This window comes from Scyliorhinus torazame, chromosome 11 (genome assembly GCF_047496885.1).
Source record: "Scyliorhinus torazame isolate Kashiwa2021f chromosome 11, sScyTor2.1, whole genome shotgun sequence".
Classification (NCBI taxonomy): Eukaryota; Metazoa; Chordata; class Chondrichthyes; order Carcharhiniformes; family Scyliorhinidae; genus Scyliorhinus; species Scyliorhinus torazame.
This window is the reverse complement of record NC_092717.1, coordinates 193,060,727-193,081,161: the sequence shown is the minus strand read 5'-3', so window position 1 is coordinate 193,081,161 and position 20,435 is coordinate 193,060,727. Positions and strand designations below refer to the sequence as shown.

Below are 20,435 nucleotides of genomic sequence, written 5' to 3'. Positions count from 1 at the left end.
TCAGGTATGCCTGGTATTCCTCCTGGCATGCCCTCCTGCACTCTTCATTGAACCAGAGTTGATCCTCTGGCTTGGTGGTAATGGTAGAGTGAGGGATCCGCTGGGCCATGAGATTACAGATCATCATTAAGTACAATTCTGCTGCTGCTGCTGATGGCCCACAGCGTCTCGGGTTGGGTTGCGAGATCTGTTTGGAGTCTATTCCATTTAGCATTGTTTTTAGTGCTGCACAACGTGACAAAGGTATCCTAAAATTGAAGACAGAACTTTGTTTCCACAAGTACTGTGCGGTGGTCACTCCTACGATATTGTCTTGGCCAGATGCATCTGTGGCAAGCAGGTTGGTGAGAATGAGGACAAGTATGTTTTTCCTTTTATTTTGGTCCCCTCACCACCTGCGAGAGAAACAGTCAAGCACCTATGTCTAGCGGTGATGAATATTGAAGCTCCACCATCCAGAGTACATTCTGTGCCCTTGCCACCTTCAGTGCTTCCTCCAAGTGGAATTGCATCAATATTCTCAGAGGCAGAGAAAAGAATATTACTAGGTCAGGATTGTGTGGTGGGGGGAGGGGGAGGGGGTGCAGGGGAAGTGGGAAAGCAGGACGGATCCAAGAGGAAATACATATCTTAAGCAATATTTTGACAGGAACTATTGCCAGGTGAACCTCACAGCATGCAGATTGGAGAATGGGATGGGACATTAAACTCAGTTTGCAGCACTATAGGGTGTAACGCAAAGTAGGTGTTCTCACTTCTGTCCCCGATTCTCTCATTTTTATCTCACTTAAATAGAGCTTCCATGATGAATACAAGGCCTTGCAACATTTACCCTGCAATATTGTACTCATTCTTTTATATAAATGAATATGTGTAACTACATATTTAATCTTCACTTTCAGGCCTGGTGTCGTCTCATCACCACTATCTTCAACTACTTTGTGGTGACCAATTTCTTCTGGATGTTTGTCGAGGGGTGTTATCTCCATACAGCTATAGTGATGACCTACTCCACAGACAAACTACGAAAATGGATATTCCTGTTCATTGGATGGTGTAAGTCAGGGACTTTTCTATATCTGACTAATAAGTAACCATCACACAAATGCTGTTGGCCAAACAACAACATCCATTTCAATTTATATAGTGCCTTTAGTACACTCCAATGTACTTAGCAGGAGCACTATAATGCAAAGTATGACACTGAACCATGTAAGGAGATGTTTTATTTCACTTATTCTATGAGTGTCTTGTGATTATTGGTACATAGTTTTATTTATTTGCATTATTTTTAAGATTATAGTAAGCACATGGTTTTATGTGCGCAGTCTATTCTGTCTTGCTCTTGGTCATCTGACCCTGATGTCAAGCTTATTAACATCATTGTCTCATTCACATAAACATTAACCCATTAGTCTACATCTCACCCCAATATAATCTCAAAACATAATTTTGTTAAACTATACACAAAACTAACATTCTCACAATCATCTGCCAAAGTCATAACCTCACCGGGAGCCTGTCTGGTGCTTTGATGACTCCCCCTGATCTCATCTGAAGTATTCTCGACTTGGCGTGCTAGTGTACACCCAGTTCCTGGAGTTCAGCATCATTTCTTGAGGTGTTTGCAGCAGAGTCTGTGTCGTCAGTATCACCATGATAATACTGGAGTGATTGTCTCCTTGTAGTTTCTGGGTTATCAGGGCCATTCTATTCCTTTGCAGAATGCTAAGTATTGTTTTGACAATGTCATCACCACTCTCTCCTTTTCAATATACATAATATTTCTTTGAATTCCATCAATATCCGAGAGGCATAGTAAACCATCTTTTTCTTGCTGTCCTCCTGGATCTGTCACACAATGGCTCCAAGTCACATCGCTGATGCCACTATTGTCGGCATTTTGGGATCGTAATGTGCAAGCACATCCGAAGTGATGAGCAAATGTTTAACCTTATCAAATACATTCTTCTGCTCGACTCCCCAATACCACTGCTGACCTTTTCTCAGCAGGCCTCGTAAAGGTTTCTTGATGGCAGACAGATTTGGGATGAATTTCCCCAACTGATCGACCATGCCTAAAAATTGTTGTAAGTCAGCAACACCCTTGGGCTCTGGAAATCCTTTAATTGCCATGGCCTTTTCAGGGTCCTACCATTATCCCTTTTTGGTGTATAATGTAGTCTAAAAATTTGATGGCGGTTTTCCAAACTCGCATTTGAACATGTTCAAACACTTGAAAATCCACCGGATTCTATGGTCATGTTTTTCTTTAGTAGCACCGTGGACGCGCAAATCGTCCAAGTGTAAAATAATGCCTTGTTTGCTTTCGAGGATGTTGGGTGTAGTACGTTGAGATATTTGATTTGAATGATTGATTTGATTTATTGTCACGTGTACTGAAGTCCAGTGAAAATTATTGTTTTGTGTCCAGTCTAGACAGATCGTTCCATACATGAAAGTGGGAGGTGTAGACCGAGTCAATGGATGGGATGCGGTTTTAAGTGATGGACTGGGCTGTGTTCATGACTCTCTGTAGTTTCTTACGATCTTGGGCCGAGCAGTTGCCATACCAGGCTGTGATGCCACCAGATCAGATGCTTTCTGTGGTGTATCTGTAAAAATTGGTAAGAGTCAATGTGGACATGCCAAGTTTCCTTAGTTTCCTGAGGAAGTATAGACACTGGTGTGATTTCTTGGTGATAGCATCGACGTGGGTGGACCAGGACAGATTGTTGGTGATGTGCACACCTAGGAATCTTCACCTCGGCGCAGATGCAAACAGGGGTGTGTATGATATTTTGTTTTCTGAAGTCAATGACCAGCTCCTTAGATTTGCTGACATTGAGAGGGAAATTGTTGTTACACCAGGCCACTAGGTTCTCTATCGTGCTCCTGTACTCTGACTAATCGTTGTTTGAGATCCGACCCACCACGGTCATGTCATCAACAAACGTGTAGATGGAGTTGGAGCCACATTTTGTCACACAGTCGTGGGTGTATAGGGAGTATAGTGGGGGATTAAGTATGCAGCCTTGCACGGCCGCGGTATTGAGGACTATCATGGAGGAGGTGTTGTTGTTTATCCTTACTGATTGTGGTCTATGGGTCAGGAAATTGAGGATCCAGTTGTAGAGGGAGGAGCCAAAGCCTAGGTTTTGGAATTTTGATATGAGCTTGGCTGGGATTATGCTGTTGAAAGTGAAACTGTATTCAATGAATAGGAGTCTGACGTAGGAGTCCTTGTTGTCGAGATGCCCTAGGGATGAATGCAGAACCAGGGAGATGGCGTCTGCTGTGGTCCGGTTGCGCCAGTATGCGAATTGCAGTGGATCAAGGTATTCTGGGAGTATGGAGTTGATATGTCACATGACCAACCACTCGAAGCACAATGATAGATGTCAAGGCCACTGGACAGCAGTCATTGAGGCATGTTGCCTGATTCATCTTTGTCGCTGGTATGATGGTGGTCCTCTTGAAGCAGGTGGGAACTTCGGAATGGAATAGGGAGAGGTTGAAGATGAAGGGCAACACGGTAGCACAAGTGGCTAGCACTGTGGCTTCACAGTACCAGGGTTCCAGGTTTGATTCCTCGCTGGGTCACTGTCTGTGCGGAGTCTGCACATTCTCCCCGTGTCTTCGTGGGTTTCCTCCGAGTGCTCCGGTTTCCTCCCACAGCCCAAAGACGTGCAGGTTAGGTGGATTGGCCGTGCTAAAATTGCCCTTAGTGTCCAAAAAGGTTAGGAGGGGTTATTGGGTTCTGGGGGTGGAATGGAAGTGAGGGCTTAAGTGGGTCGGTGCAGACGCGATGGGCCGAATGGCCACCTTCTGCACTGTATTGTTAGGACATAGTTTTTCTAAAAACAATTTATTTCTGCTATTTACAAAGTAAGCACATGAATGCAGTCTGTTCTGTGTCTTGCTCTCTTGGAGCCTATTGGTCAACTGACCCTGAGGTCATGCTCATATCATCATTAACATCATTGTCTCATTAACATAGCAATTAACCCATTACTCTTCAGGAAAAATTAGGTAAGATGACCAAAAGCTTGGTTTTAAAAAGTATCTTCTTTTTTTTTTACATTTTTTTTTATTCTCCTCCATTTTCACATTTTCTCCCACATTTACATCCATCAACGATAAACAATAATCAGCAAGATATGTCAGTCCCCATAATAACAACAACGATCCCATCTTACCCACCAACCCCCAAACCTCAACCCGCATGTTTACAGAAACAAATGACAAAAATAAATCAGGGATTACCCGTAGTCACCCTTAATCTTACACAGCTCCCCCCACCCCCCCCCCCCCCCCCCACCACCCCCATCCCAGGTCTCCAGCTCCTCCCGTCCACTGCCTCTTGTAAAACTCCTCCCCCTACCCTCGGTTCCTTCCCCCCCAACTTTCCACCTCGGCTAGACCACTCGGACCCTGTTCTGCCAGGCTCCGATGGCCGCAGCCCCTCCCCCACCTCACTCCCGTTCACTGGCCGGCTTAAACCGGCCAGCGTGGAGGCCCCCGCCCGGGTCCCTTTCCCACTTGCCCGGCCCCAGGAAAGCCCAAAGATCCCCTTTTAGCACACAAACCCCGCCTATCCACCTACACCCCAAAGAACTCTCATTTTGAGTGAAAGTCCCGTCCCTTCCCTTGTCCAAATATATACCACCTTGGCTTCTTTAATCTCTACACCCGCGCGCAGTGATACAAAAAAAAAGAAAATACAGTCATGAGGTTACATCGGCACATGGCCATTCCTCAGTTTGTCAGTTCTGCCAGAGTCCTTCCGTTTTCGCAAATTCCTCCGCTGCTTCCGCCGTTCCAAAATAAAAGTCCCTGAGCTTGTAAGTCACCCTCAGCTTCGCTGGATATACAATGCCACACCGCACCTTGCTAATGTACAGTGCCCTCTTCACCCGGTTGAAGGCAGCCCGCCTCCTTGCCAGCTCCACCGTAAAGTCCTGGTATACACGTATACCAGCTCCAGCCCACTGCACCACCCGCTTCTGCTTGGCCCAGCTCAGGACCTTCTCCTTCACCCTGTACCTACGGAAGCACAGAGTCACTGCCCTTGGCGGCTCACTCGCCTTTGGTACAGGCCTCCACGACCGATGAGCCCGATCCAGTTCATATCGGGAGGGGTCCTCCCCCTCCCCCAGTAGTTTTGCCAGCATCGCGTCAAAATACTCAGTCGGCTTCGGTCCTTCAACTCCTTCGGGCAGCCCCACAATCCTCAAGTTCTGTCGCCTGGATCTGTTTTCCAGGTCTTCCATTTTTCTTCGTAGATCCTTGTTAGTATCCATCACCTTCCCCATCGAGGCAAGTTGATCACCGTGCTGCAATAACGTCTCCTTCACTTCCTTCAGCGCCTCCCCTTGCTCTCGCACCTCCGCCACTGTGCTCGCCACCTCCGTCCTCACCGGGGAATCCGCCTCCTCCACCAGCACACTCAAAGCCTCCCTCATCTCCTTCCTCACCATCTCCATGCATTTTGCAATCTGCGCCAACTGCTTTTCAAATTCCGCAGCCATCACCTTGGTTATTTCTTCAGCCGTAAGTAGTGCGGCCTTCCCTGGTGCTCCAGCCTCCATTTTTCCTGGTCACCCTGCGATGACCTTTCCACTCCCCGACGGACCTCCAGCTGGTTTTTTTCGGCCGTTTTTCTGCTCACCCTCAACATTTTTCTTTGGGGTTTTTTTCCCTCCTGTGTCTTCTCGGTGCCTCCTCCGTGCCTTCTCCCTTCTTCTGCCGCCTCCGCGGACCCTGGACCGGGCTTAAAGCCCCGAAATTGCCGTTCCCGAGCGGGGGCTCTCCATTGTGCGGCCGCCTCCCGCCCGCCGTCACCGGAAGTCTTTAAAAAGTATCTTCAAGGAGAAAAGCAAGATAGAGAGTCGGAGTGATATAGGGAGGGAATTCCAGAGACAGAGGTGTTGGCAACTGAAGGCACATCCACCAATCGTTGAGTAATTGCACAACAGGATTAGAGATGCACAGATATCTCGGACAGTTTTGGGTTTGGAGGAGATTACCAAGAGGCAATGGTATGATTTGAAAACGTAGATGAGAATTTTTAAATCAAGGTGTTGCTTGACTGGTAGCCATTGTTGGGTCAGCAAGCACAGGGGTGAAAGGGAAATTGTACCCTCTGTGAGTTGAAATGAAAATCGCTTATTGTCACAAGTAGGCTTCAAATGAAGTTACTGTGAAAAGCCCCTAGTCGCCACATTCTGGCGCCTGTTCAGGGAGGCTGTTACGGGAATCGAACCATGCTGCTGGCTTGCTTTGGTCTGCTTTCAAAGCCAGCGATTTAGCCCTTTGCTAAACAGCCCCTTAAGACACAGGCAGCAGAGGTTTGGACGACCTCCAGTTTACAGAGGGCAGAATCTGAAAGACCAGCCACGATTATGTTGGAATAGTCAGTCTAGAGGTAATGAAGGCATGGATGAAGGTTTCAACAGCAGTTGAGCTGAGACAGGGTGGAGTCCAACAACGTTAGAGATGGAAACATGGGTGCAAATACAAGGTTGTGAGCTCAATTCAAGATCAGGGGCGAAATTCTCCGGAAACGGCGCGATGTCCGCCGACTGGCGCCCAAAACGGCGCAAATCAGTCGAGCGTCGCGGCGCCCCAAAGGTGCGGAATCCTCCGCATCTTTGGGGGCCGAGCCCCAACCTTAAGGGGCTAGGCCCGCGCCGGACGTATTTCCGCCCCGCCAGCTGGCGGAAAAGGCCTTTGGTGCCCCGCCAGCTGGTGCGGAAATGACATCTCCGGGCGGCGCATGCGCGGGAGCGTCAGCGGCCGCTGACGGCATTCCCGCGCATGCGCAGTGGAGGGAGTCTCTTCCGCCTCCGCCATGGTGGAGACCGTGGCGAAGGCGGAAGGGAAAGAGTGCCCCCACGGCACAGGCCCGCCCATGGATTGGTGGGCCCCGATCGTGGGCCAGGCCACCGTGGGAGCACCCCCCCGGGGCCAGATCGCCCCGCGCCCCCCCTAGCACCCCGGAGCCCACCTGCGCCGCCTTGTCCCGCCGGTAAGGTAGGTGGTTTAATCTACGCCGGCGGGACAGGCATTTTAGCAGCAGGACTTCGGCCCATCCGGGACGGAGAATCGCGGGGGGGGGGCCCGCCAACTGGCGCGGCGCGATTCCCGCCCCCGCCGAATATCCGGTGGTGGAGAATTCGGCAATCGGCAGGGGCGGGATTCACGCCAGCCCCCGGCGATTCTCCGACCCGGCGGGGGGTCGGAGAATCTCGCCCCAGATGTGACACTGAGATTGCAAACAGAGTGCTTATTCTCGGATTGTCACCAGGGAGAGGGATGGAGTTGGCAGCAAAAGGATCACAATCTGAAAACAATAGGTTCAATGTTCCAAATATTTCTTCTTGTCTTCCCACAGTGAGCAGCAAATGATGCAGACAAAACACATGCTACATCTGTTGCTGTACCTAGATTTTCCTTGAATGTGGCACTAGCCTGTCGCCATAGACCATAATTTGAGGGGAACCACTCCACATCAAGCATGGCTGACCAGGAGGCCCTCCCACTCGTACCGTCATCGTGAAAGGGTCTACAGGTTGATGTTCAACCTGTTTGGCTATTTTATGTTTGCGTCTTCCATGATCATCAAATCCTGGAGTGGGGCTTGGTTCCAGCCCAGAGGCATTGCCCACTCTGCCACAAGATCGTCCGTCTCAATATTTAAATGGAGTAAAATTTCTGATTATCTAGTACTAGATCTAAGACCTAAAACACACACACGGGCACACACTTGTCAGGTATTAAAATGTTTTCAGATGATATGCATTTTATGTAGGTGTTACTCTTAACCCCTGTAACACTTTCTATATTACACTTTGTTGATAATAGCTATTATGTACACCAGCAGAGTTTCTGATTGTCACAGGAGCTCTGCAGATCCTAAATCTGCAGCCAAGTTCCGTTTTCAAAACTACATTCATTCAGTTAAACTGACAGAGATATTGTTCTTCCACAGGTGTCCCCTGTCCCATCATTGTAGCCTGGGCCATCGGAAAGTTATATTATGAAAATGAACAGTAAGTAGTGCATTAAGATGTCATGTGAATTTGCGAGTTATATATTCCTGTTTTGAGGATTTTTTTTCAGGTGAGAAAAACTAAAAGAAAAAAAAAAATAAGGCTGTCAAACCTCCCTGCTTTCTTAGAAGACTTAAATCCTGACCTTTCCAAGGTCTTGAAATAAGAGCTAAATGGGGGAAAGAGATCAAAAGCACAGTCAACAGCAGCAATAGTGAATTCTATTGACGTAGTTCTTTTTAATGTAGAAAAAAAATCCAAAGGTAAAGCAGCATTTGAAAGGGAACAAAGGACAGGAGGAACTTGAGAAGTTTTTCTCAAAAATGACAGGGTGAGACAGCGGAAAAATTAAAAAGCAAGGATCATGATATTGTTTAACACAAGTTCTGGAACTGGATAAGGTCAGAACGATCGATCTGTGGAGTTTGTGAGGATGCAGGCCATAGACTCTCTTACTGTACTATAGTTCCAGAGTTGGCTACTAGCCTCTGAGTATTTGCCCAAATGATTATTAATTCCTTTATTGTTACTGGGTCAAAATCCTGAAATCCCAACACCAGCTATGTGTCAGTATTTACAGCATGTCCGTGGGTTAGTGGCAAAATCTATAGATGCTCCTGACTTGAGTGTCAGTGTTTACAGGATGTTCCTGATTGAGTGTCAGTATTTTGAGGATCTTCCTGATTGAGTGTCAGAATTTACAGGATGTTCCTAGGTTATTTATCAGTCTTTATAGGATGTTCTTTACTAACTGTCAGTATTAAGATGACGTTCTTGACTGTTAGTCTATAATAACAGGATGTTTCTGAGTGTCAGTATTTGGAGGATATTCTCTAGTGTGTGCAAATATGTGCACAATGCTTCACACAAGAGTAAGCATTCTGACATTAAAATTAACAATAAGAAAATCATTGAGCTTGTGCTGTCCATTTTCCTGAAACAAACTCCCGCGATGCAAAAGGAGCACTGAAATGGAAAATCCCATCTGTTATGTCGACTGATACAAATTCCAAGTATAAAATAAAACTTGTGGAGCTTGATACTGGTCCTTTAACTGAAATTATTTACTCTAATCAAATTACGAAGATAATGAAGAATCGAGAACCCCACTGATGGATGGAGTCCTCTACCCTCAAGGAACAGAGTCCTGCTGATATTTTGGGGGGCTTGAATGTAAGGAGGTTGCACATGTTGACTGAAATTTGCTAACACAACACATATTTCCGATTAAACCTGCGATCTTCCTAATCTCTGGTACAGTTTTACATTTACCATCAGGGCAGCTAATGTCAGCATTGACAATAAAATGTGCCAGTTTCTCATTCCTTGATTGGACTTGATGAGTTGATTTCAGTTTGGGAGTTTGAAAAGGGAAATAAGCTCCTGCCTCCATCAGACAGGCACATACGAACATCTATACTTGTACTTACATATGAACATATACACATTTGCATTCAATTAATTGATAAAATTCTGGAATTGAAAGCTAGCCTCTGTAACGGTGGCCATAAAATTACCATTGCTTCTAAAACCCATCTACTTCTCTCATCCTTCAGGAAGAAAAACCTGCTGTACGTATCTGGTTATGCTTACATGTGATTCCAGATCCACAGTAATCAGATGGTCTCTGAACTGCACTATGAAACGGCCTAGCAAGCCAGCCACACAAATGCTGCATTTACATATGCGTGCATATGTACACATATATATGCTCTGAATATTCAAACACTGGCACCTGAAATTACTGAGGATATAGATACACGCATGTGTGTCAAATTTGTAATTTACAAGGTTGGATTTATGTGGCACTTTATCACATCATCCAAACGTCTTATTGCGTTCATCACTATCATTATTTTGGGTTAATCAGCTGTTGTTATGTGGCAGCATCTCATAATCAGCAATGAGATAAACAGCCAGTTAATCTGTTAAGGGAGGGGTGGTGTTTGATGGTAACAAAGTAGATATTAGGAGGGGGGATCTAAATAGTTGCTCAGAGAGACGGGTTTCAAAAGTGGTCTTAATGGAAGAGAGAGTTGTGGAGAGGCAGAAGTGATTACGGAGAGTATTCCAGAGTGTGGAGTCTGGACATTGGAGGGATGAAGAGAGGGGTGGTGCTCAAGAGCTAAATATTGGAAGAACAGATAGTTCTGGGTGGATTGCAGGGATGCGGAGGGGGTTTGAGCGATAGAGCGGAGGCCATTCAAGATATTTAAACCACAAGCAATTAGAATTTTAAATTAGGAGCTCATGTATCTCAGAAAGCAGAAGGATGATAAGTGAGCAGGACTTGATGCAAGATGGGGGACAACAAATTTTTGGATGAACTGCAGTTGAAGCTAATTTAAAAATAATGTTTGGAGACAGGACAAGAGAGAATTTGAATGGTCTCATCTCAGGGTGATAAAGGAAAGGATGAGAACGAGGCAAGGATGGTGGAGAGCGTGATAATATGAAAGTGCTTTGTTATGAGGTTAGAAAGTTGCCTCAGGGTTAAATAATATGGCAAGTTTGTGAACAGTCAGGTCCATCCTGAGAAGTGGTCTGGGAGGGGCATGGAATCATTGGTAAAGATGATCTCGGGTTTGACTTTCACTCTTTCCCCGCCCAGCAGCATATTTTCCGGCCACAGAACGGCGGTGGTGTGTTCCAGTCCCGCCGATGTCATCCACAGTCCTTTGCAAGACTTGCACCTTTCACCATGTGGGCCTCTTGGGATGGAAGATTCCGCCAGTGCAAAACTCTGCCGATGAGTCTGTGGCAGGGCAAATGATGATGGGTGGATTTTTTTCAGTGTCAACCCAGGCGGCAAAAGCGGTGTGTAGCCTGTCGGCTGTGGTGCTGACTTTTCCTGCTGAATCTTTGAACACTTTGGGGAAGAAAGAGATCCACAAGGCAGGCCCCACGACATCACGTCAATGGCTGTGGTTCAGCCCGCACCACCAGCAACATCGGCTTTCAAAAGATCCGGATGCCCTTTTTAAAGGGTACCCCAATGTAAAGAAAATATATAGAGAAAAGCACGGACTCCACAGAAACCGAACCCCCCGCATCCCCCTCACCCACCAATGACTTTAGTCTCTCCAATGTCTACTGAAAGAGATTGCAGCTCATAAAAGACTGGATATTGAGTAAGCATTCTGGAAGCACAGAGGCAGTTGATGGGCCAATAGAAATGTTGCAAACGAAAGGCGTTACCACACACATGTGGACATTTTAGTGAAAATATTTCCTTTGATCTTGCACCAAATTTGCCAGTGTGATGACTCTCACCTAAATTTCTATGTGTAAGTTTTTTTCTGAATACCCCTCTGAGAAGCCACTTGAAGCATTTTTCTACAGGAAAGGCACCATAAAGATGTTTTTGTAAAGACGTTTCTTTGGCCCATTTTGTCCTCTTCCCTCCAGAATACCAACTTTGTGTCTGTCTTCATGGAGAAATATACAAAAACCCTCCCAGGAACACTAGAGAACCACGGAACTAACAAGAATGAGGAACTGACAGAAATTAGTATTAGTTTAAAAAAGTCGCACTAGAGAAATTAATGGGACTGAAAGCTGGTAAATCCCCGGGACCAAATTACCCACATCCCAGAGTGCTAAAAGAGGTGACTAAGGCGATAGTGGATGCACAATTAACCCTCTTTCAAAATTCCATAGATTCTGCAATGGTGTCTTTAGATTGGAAGAAAGTAGATGTAACCCAACTATTCAAGAAAGGAATGTGAGAGAAAATGAAGAACTACAGACTTGTTAGTCTGATGTCATTAGTAGGAGAAATACGAGATCAATTATAAAGGATGTGGTAACTTGATATTTAGAAAATAATGATTTGATTAGGCAGAGTCAACATGGCTTTATGCGAGGGAAATCATGTTCAACAAATGTTGCAGTATTTTGAGGATGTTACTTGCAGAATAGATAAGGGGGGACCAGTGGATGTGGTGTATTTGGATTTTAGGAAGACTTTTTGAGAAGGTCCCAACAGCTGAGTAAACTAAATTAGAGTACATGAAAAGGGATAATACACTGGCATGGGCTGAAAATTGGTTAATGGACAAAACAGAAAGTAGTAATAAATGGATCATTCTTAGGTTGACAGGATGTGACTAGTGGGCCCCGCTGTTAAAAATCGATGTCAATGGGTTGGATGTGGGGACCAAGTGTAATCATTCCAAATTTACAGATGACACATACTGTGGATAAGTGTGAGGTTGTATACTTCAGTAGGAGGAATGGAAGTGCAGAGTATTCCTTAAATGGTGAGAAACTGGGAAGTGTTGATTTGCAAAGGGAGCTGGGTGTCCTTGTTCATAAATCACTGAAAGATAACTTGCAGATGCAGCAAGTAGCAGTTAGGAAGGGTATGTTGGGGCAGCACAGTGGCGCAGTGGATTAGCCCTGCTGCCTCACAGCGCCGAGGTCCCAGGTTGGATCCCGGCTCTGGGTCATTGTCCATGTGGAGTTTGCAAATTCTGGCCGTGTTTGCATAGGTCACGCCCCCACAACCCAAAGATGTGCAGGCTAGGTAGATTGGCCACGCTAAATTGCCCCTTAATTGGAAAAAATGAATTGGGTACTCTAAATTTATTTTTAAAAAGAAAAAAGAAAGGAAGGGTATGTTGACATAAAATGTGAATAGCTGGGGCCCACTGGTCACAGCCTGTCAACTTAAGAATGATCCATTTAGTCCTGCTTTCAGTTTTGTCCATTAACCAATCCTCAGCCCATGCCAGTGTATTATCCCTCTCCATGTGCTCTAATTTTGTTAACCCAGCTCCTGTTGGTATGTTGCCTTTTATCGTAAGAGATTTGAGTACAGCAGTAAAGATGTCTGGCTTGAATTTTATGGAGCCTTGAGACCACACCTGGACTATAATGTAGAGTTTGTTTTTTTTACCTACGGAAGGATATATTTAAGACCATAAGACATAGGAGTGGAAGTAAGGCCATTCGGCCCATCGTGTCCACTCCACCATTTAATCATGACTGATTTCAACTCCATTTACCCGCTCTCTCTCCATAGCCCTTAATTCCTCGAGAAATCAAGAATTTATCAACTTCTGTCTTAAAGACACTCAACGTCCCGGCCTCCACCGCCCTCTGTGGCAATGAATTCCACAGACCCACCACTCTCTGGCTGAAGAAATTTCTCCTCATCTCTGTTCTAAAGTGACTCCCTTTTATTCTAAGGCTGTGCCGCCGGGTCCTAGTCTCCCCTGTTAATGGAAACAACTTCCCTACATCCACCCTATCTAAGCCATTCATTATCTTGTAAGTTTCTATTAGATCTCCCCTCAACCTCCTAAACTCCAATGAATATAATCCCAGGATCCTCAGACGTTCATCGTATGTTAGGCCTACCATTCCTGGGATCATCCGTGTGAATCTCCGCTGGACCCGCTCCAGTGCCAGTATGTCCTTCCTGAGGTGTGGGGCCCAAAATTGCTCACAGTATTCTAAATGGGGCCTAACTAATGCTTTATAAAGCTTCAGAAGTACATCCCTGCTTTTATATTCCAAGTCTCTTGAGATGAATGACAACATTGCATTTGCTTTCTTAATTACGGACTCAACCTGCAAGTTTACCTTTAGAGAATCCTGGACTAGGACTCCCAAGTCCCTTTGCACTTCAGCATTATGAATTTTGTCACCGTTTAGAAAATAGTCCCCGCCTCTATTCTTTTTTCCAAAGTGCAAGACCTCGCACTTGCCCACGTTGAATTTCATCAGCCATTTCTTGGACCACTCTCCTAAACTGTCTAAATCTTTCTGAAGCCTCCCCACCTCCTCCATACTACCTGCCCCTCCACCTATCTTTGTATCATCGGCAAACTTAGCCAGAATGCCCTCAGTCCCGTCATCTAGATCGTTAATATATAAAGAGAACAGCTGTGGCCCCAACACTGAACCCTGCGGGACACCACTCGTCACCGGTTGCCATTCCGAAAAAGAACCTTTTATCCCAACTCTCTGCCTTCTGCCCGACAGCCAATCGTCAATCCATGTTAGTACCTTGCCTCGAATACCATGGGCCCTTATTTTACTCAGCAGTCTCCCGTGAGGCACCTTATCAAAGGCCTTTTGGAAGTCAAGATAGATAACATCCATTGGCTCTCCTTGGTCTAACCTATTTGTTATCTCTTCAAAGAACTCTAACAGGTTTGTCAGACACGACCTCCCCTTACTAAATCCATGCTGAGTTGTCCTAATCCGACCCTGCACTTCCAAGAATTTAGAAATCTCATCCTTAACAATGGATTCTAGAATCTTGCCAACAACCGAGGTTAGGCTAATTAGCCTATATTTTTCCATCTTTTTCCTTGTTCCCTTCTTGAACAGGGGGGTTACAACAGCGATTTTCCAATCCTCTGGTACTTTCCCTGACTCCAATGACTTTTGAAACATCATCACCAACGCCTCCACTATTTCTTCAGCTAGCTCCTTTAGAACTCTAGGATGTAGCCCATCTGGGCCCGGAGATTTATCAATTTTTAGACCTCTTAGTTTCTCGAGCACTTTCTCCTTTGTGATGGCTACCATATTCAACTCTGTCCCCTGACTCTCCGGAATTGTTGGGATATTACTCATGTCTTCTACTGTGAAGACTGACGCAAAGTACTTATTCAGTTCCTCGGCTATTTCCTTATCTCCCATCACTAGATTACCAGCGTCATTTTGGAGCGGCCCAATGTCAACTTTTGCCTCCCGTTTATTTTTAATGTATTTAAAGAAACTTTTACTATCATTCCGAATGTTACTGGCTAGCCTACCTTCAAATTTGATCCTCTCTTTCCTTATCTCTCTCTTTGTTATCCTCTGTTTGTTTTTGTAGCCTTCCCAATCTTCTGACTTCCCACTACTCTTTGCCACATTATAGGCTTTCTCTTTTGCTTTGATGCATTCCCTAACTTCCTTTGTCAGCCATGGCTGCCTAATCCCCCCTCTGATAACCTTTCTTTTCTTTGGGATGAACCTCTGTACTGTGTCCTCAATTACTCCCAGAAACTCCTGCCATTGCTGTTTTACTGTCTTTCCCACGAGGCTCTGCTCCCAGTCGATTTTCGTCAGTTCCTCCCTCATGCCCCTGTAGTTACCTTTATTTAACTGTAACACCTTTACATCTGAGGGAGTGCAGTGAAGGTTCCTTGCCATAGAGGGAGTGCAGTGAAGGTTAACCAGACTAATTGCTGGGATACCAGAACTGTCCGATGAGGAAAGATTGAGGAGATTGGCCTGTATATTCTCTCAGGCTGGTTTAGCTCAGTGGGCTAGACAACTGGTTTGTGATGCAGAACAAAGCCAGCAGGGAAAGTTCAATTCTCGTGCCAGCTGAGAATTCTAAATTCCCCCTCCGCGCACCCGATCAGGTGACGGAATGTGGCGACTAGGGGTTTTTCAGAGTAACTTCATTGCAGTGTTAATGTAAGCCTACTTGTGATAATAAAAAAAAAGAAGGATTAGAAGAAAGGGAGCTGATCCCATTGAAATTTACAAAGTTCTTAGGGGCTGGACAGGGTGGATGAAGAAAGAATGCTGCCGTTGGCCTTGGGCGGGGGACGGGGGGGAATCTAGAAACAGTGGACACAGTGTCAGATTAAGGGGCAAGCCAGTTAGGCGTACACCTGCTCCAATGTTCCTTCATTAAGATCGCCAGCATCTGCAGTATTTTGCATTTATGTTCATTGCCACGCTGTTTCCAATGAATCTGGCTTCATTCACTCTTCCTCGAAAAATAATCTCAACACATTCTGAATGTTACATAGGATATACTGTACAGAAACATTCGTCCCAACCAGCCCATGCTGGTGTTTATGCTCCACTCAAGCTTCCTCTCACCTTTGAACATCTAAATCTACCACTGTAACCATCTATTCCCTTTTTCCTCAATCTGTCTTCCCCTGAAATGTAAATATACTATTCGTTTCAACTTCCTGTGGTAGCAATTTTCACATCCTTACCACTCGTTGGGGAAAGTTTTTTGCGAAATTGGCTATTAGATTTCTTGGTGTGTTAACTATTGATGGACTCTATTTATTCTCTTTCCCACAAGGGGAAATGCCCTCTCTGTCTCCACTCTAACAAAATGTTTACAGATCTTAAATATCTCTGTTCGGCCATCCCTCAACCTTTTTTTCAAGAGAAAAGAGACCTGCATGTCAATCCTTCCCCGAATAAGTATATCCACTCATTTCTAGTGTCATCCTTGTAAATCCCTGCACCTCTCACCAGTGCCTCAATATCCTTTTTATAGCCTTGTGAATGGAGCTGTACGCAGTATTCTTTCCTAACTGTGCCCCAACAAGCTCTGATCTCCGGGTAAGCGTTCTCCAAGGCGGCCTTCAGGACGCGCAACAACGCAGAATCGCCGAGCAGAAACTTATAACCAAGTTCCGCACACATGAGTGCGGCCTCAACCGGGACCTGGGATTCATGTCACATTACATTCATCCCCCATCATCTGGCCTGCGAAATCCTACCAACTGTCCTGGCTTGATGCAATTCACACCTCTTTAACCTGGGGTTACCCCATCTCTGGATCTGTAAAGATTTAATCACCTGCTAATGGTCGCATTCCAAGCATTGTTTGGCATCTTTGAATTTGTCTATATATGTGTTTCTGGAACATACCTCTTCATTCACCTGAGGAAGGAGCAGCGCTCCGAAAGCTCGTGACATCGAAACAAACCTGTTGGACTTTAACCTGGTGTTGTAAGACTTCGTACTGTGCTCACCCCAGTCCAACGCCAGCATCTCCACATCATTAAAATAGTGGATAGATACCTGATTGAGGAAAGGAAGGAAGGAGGAATTGTTGGCTTTTCTGTGACATCTTTCACATCCTCGACATTCCAAAGCACTTCCTATCCAAGTGCTGCTAACTTTTGCTTGGCTCTTAAATCGTAATTTGCTCTGATTTTTTAACCTTTGCTCGAGAGTCGCCAGGTATCTTTATGATACCGCCACGAGGTTCATGTTCAAGTACTGATCAATAACTCAACACACCAATTAGTAAGATTCAAATCAAAACACATTTATTATACACAGTCAATCACTACTCATGCATAAACTCTACTTTCTAGACTATTCCTATCACTGAAAGGCCAATACTTAGCTTCGGAACTGGCCCACCAGGTCAGGGGAACAAATGGCCTTTCGTTCAGGTCCTGAGTCTGCAGGATTCAAAAGCTGGTATGGACTTGTAGCTAGGAGCGCTTATCTCGTAGCGAGCGTTGACTGGAGACTTACTTGGTTGGCATGGCCGCTTGGGCAGTTCACTCTCGGGTTGATTCGCGTTGTTGAGTGACCCTGCCAAGAAGGACGATTTGAACTTGGGGGCTTTACTTTATAGTCCCCAGGGGCTTCCCGCCCTTCGGGGCAGACCCTGTACCTGGTTCCAAGTGATGGGACTGCGTTCCGATCACTTGGATCGATTTCTCCAATACTGGAGTTGTTCCCTGATCGCTGGGCAGTCACTAAATGTCCGTTGGCCTTCCTTTGTCTTGGCTCCTGCTGGCGCCGAGGAGTCTGGCTTGGCTTTATTCACCTTAACTGTTGCAATTGTGCCTTGGAATTGCTCATTGCTATGCAGATGGCTGCTGGTTTCAGTGCTGTCGGTTTCTTACAGGTTTCAATACACATGATTTCTGTATTTGCTAGTCTTTGCCTGTGTTGGCTGAATTTCCCTTCAGCCTTTGTGGTTCTCCATTTTAAGTCGGGAAGTGGCCAACCCAGGTGGCTACACAAGGGAGTATTATTGAAATGCAAACACTATTTCATGAAGCCAATACTTCCACAACAAGAGACTAGGAACAACAAGATGGTCAATGCACATTGAACCATACCTAGCGAGCTTTCAGAAAAAGAGAGGAGAGGAAAAGTTATCTCAAAAATGTTGTATTTCTCTCCTTTGTTACAACAAACAAGAGGAGGTTAGGGGATCCGAAAGGTACAGTGGCATGCCTTTCATACCATCTTTCTTCCTCAAACCTCTAAGATAGAGAAAAGGTGAAACAGAAGTGTGTCATTTGCAGGTTTTAGCTAAATGTTTCTTTGTTCCAATCCTTCAACAGGATCCAAACATTATTAAATTGAGATGAACAACCCATTATGAAAAAAAATCTGATTTTAATGTGACCTGTCCAGTGGAATACGTCAAATATTGGGAAAAGGAAAGCAGTTGTTGATATGATCAAATACTTAAATTACAAATGCCCATTTAATAGGTGATGGTTTGATTCTTGCATCATCAATTTTTCTTTCTCTTTTGCAGTTTTCTCGCAGTATTTGTCTCTTAATTGCGGTAAACCCCAGCCATGATTCTTCATGTGTGCATCCAGATGGTGGTCTCGCTATAACTGACTATGGGGTCATCACAAATGTGCCCAATCCTATTCTCCACCCGCCACGCACATGTTAACTTTCTTACAGGGGTCCGAAGCAGGGTTTCTGGGTGAATTCTCCTCTGCCCATCCTAAACGCACTTTAGGTCAACCATATAGCAACCCATCTGCTGCCCTAACTTGCATGATCTAACAGCACAAACATTAAATCGTCTCGCTTAGCTTAAAATCAGATGGTACCTTCACCAATGAGATTACTTCAGGGAGCTCTGCATATTATGTAGCTGCAATTGAGTCAAATATCTGCCAGTCATTGTAACTGAAAGGTGAAAAGGATTTATTTGAAGTGTTTCAGCTACATTGACAAAGTTCGTCCGGAAAGTCCACTTGTGTATATTAAAGTACCTGGGGACATTACATAAGTTATGATACAGGAAATGATTCGTGCTTCTTTTTCTCTGTTATCACCTTTAACTTTGTGTCATTTTATTTTTAAATTGCTACTTGTAAATCATCTGAATAACTCTGACTGCCAACACAGTGATTGTGCTGGAACAAAGCCAGTGGCAATTAATATGAATCTTGTTGTTTCCAGATGCTGGTTTTCAAACGCACCAGGGAAATATGTAGACTACATCTATCAGGGTCCAGTGATACTTGTACTGCTGGTAAGTGTGTAAATACAGTAGTGTAGCTTCGATTGGATTGTGCAACAATTTAGGGGCCTTATTTGGCATATGGAAATAGTCGCGTTGCCCACCTTGACCTTTTGACTCGAGCGGAGCGCAATTTCCGAAAATGAGTCTTATTATCACTTTTAACTGCAATGTTTGTACAAATTAATTTGTGTTGGATTTTTTCTGAGAGCCTTCTGCTCATCCAAGATGAGGGTATGATTGCTGGGAAATAAGTCATCACACATATGGTATCTAGGGACTGATTTTCTCTGTTAGTATAATTTGTTTCTCAAAGATTCTGAACAAATGCAAATACTGCCTGTATGTGCAAATAGTATTTCCGTTCCATGGATAAGCTTATTTACACTGCAATAAGTCCGCATTTTAAGTTTCCCCATGTTACATTGTTCCACTTTAACTTTGAGAGTTTTAACGGCCCTCCGCTCTTGGTTAGAGTTGCATGTTTCATTTTAAAGTCATTTTGTGCCAGTTTGTCGTAGGGCTTGGTGATCCACTCAGCACCGTTTTGGAGCAGCCTCTGTCGCTCCCTGACATGTCTTTCGTTGTTGAACACCCTCCTAAATGGCTCCTTCTTTTACTTAGCGTCCACTTTGTTGATTATGGGCAGCACGGTAGCACAGTGGTTAGCACAGTTACTTCACAGCTCCAGGGTCTCAGGATCGATTCCTGGCTTGGGTCACTGTCTGTGCAGAGTCTGCACGTTCTCCCTGTGTCTGCGTGTGTTTCCTCCGGGTGCTCCTGTTTCCTCCCACAGTCCAAAGATGTGCGGGTTAGGTGGATTGGCCATGATAAATTGCCCTTAAGTGTCCAAAAAGGTTAAGTGGGGTCACTGGATTACGGGGATAGGGTGGAGGCTAGGATTGAGTATTGTGCTCTATCCAAGGGCCGGTGCAGACACGATGGGATGAATGGACTCCTTCTGCACTTTAAATTCGATGATTCTTTTGGAATGTTTTGCTCGATAAAAAGTCTCAAATAAATGCAAATTGGTATTCAGGTTAAGGGATGGGTCAATAAAAAGGGGGTTGTCATAAAGGGGAATAAATTCTCAAAGAAAAGGTGGAAAGTTGTTTGTGCTATTCATACTTACCCTTTTGCCAGGACATGAAGAAGGACATTAAGGAAGAGAGAAAATGAACGAAAGGCAAGAATCCTGTGCCAGCTCTTTGGTATAGAACTGCCAGGATGATGTACATATACATCATAGATCATAGAATAGAATTTACAGTGCAGAAGGAGGCCATTCGGCCCATCGAGTCTGCACCGGCTCTTGGAAACAGCACCCTACCCAAGGTCAACACCTCCACCCTATCCCCATAACACAGTAACACCATCCTAAG

The 20,435-nt window shown here is 45.0% G+C and overlaps 1 protein-coding gene across 3 annotated transcripts in view; it reads left to right on the top strand.

Moving 5' to 3' along the window:
• Positions 1-20,435, top strand: part of LOC140385748 (corticotropin-releasing factor receptor 2) — a 391,042-nt gene that overhangs the window by 320,528 nt on the left and 50,079 nt on the right. For all 3 annotated transcript variants that reach the window (XM_072468214.1, XM_072468215.1, XM_072468216.1), the window contains 3 exons: positions 903-1,056; positions 7,994-8,054; positions 18,993-19,065. In XM_072468214.1, the coding sequence (XP_072324315.1) occupies positions 903-1,056; positions 7,994-8,054; positions 18,993-19,065 (288 nt within the window). The remainder of the gene's footprint in view (positions 1-902; positions 1,057-7,993; positions 8,055-18,992; positions 19,066-20,435) is intronic.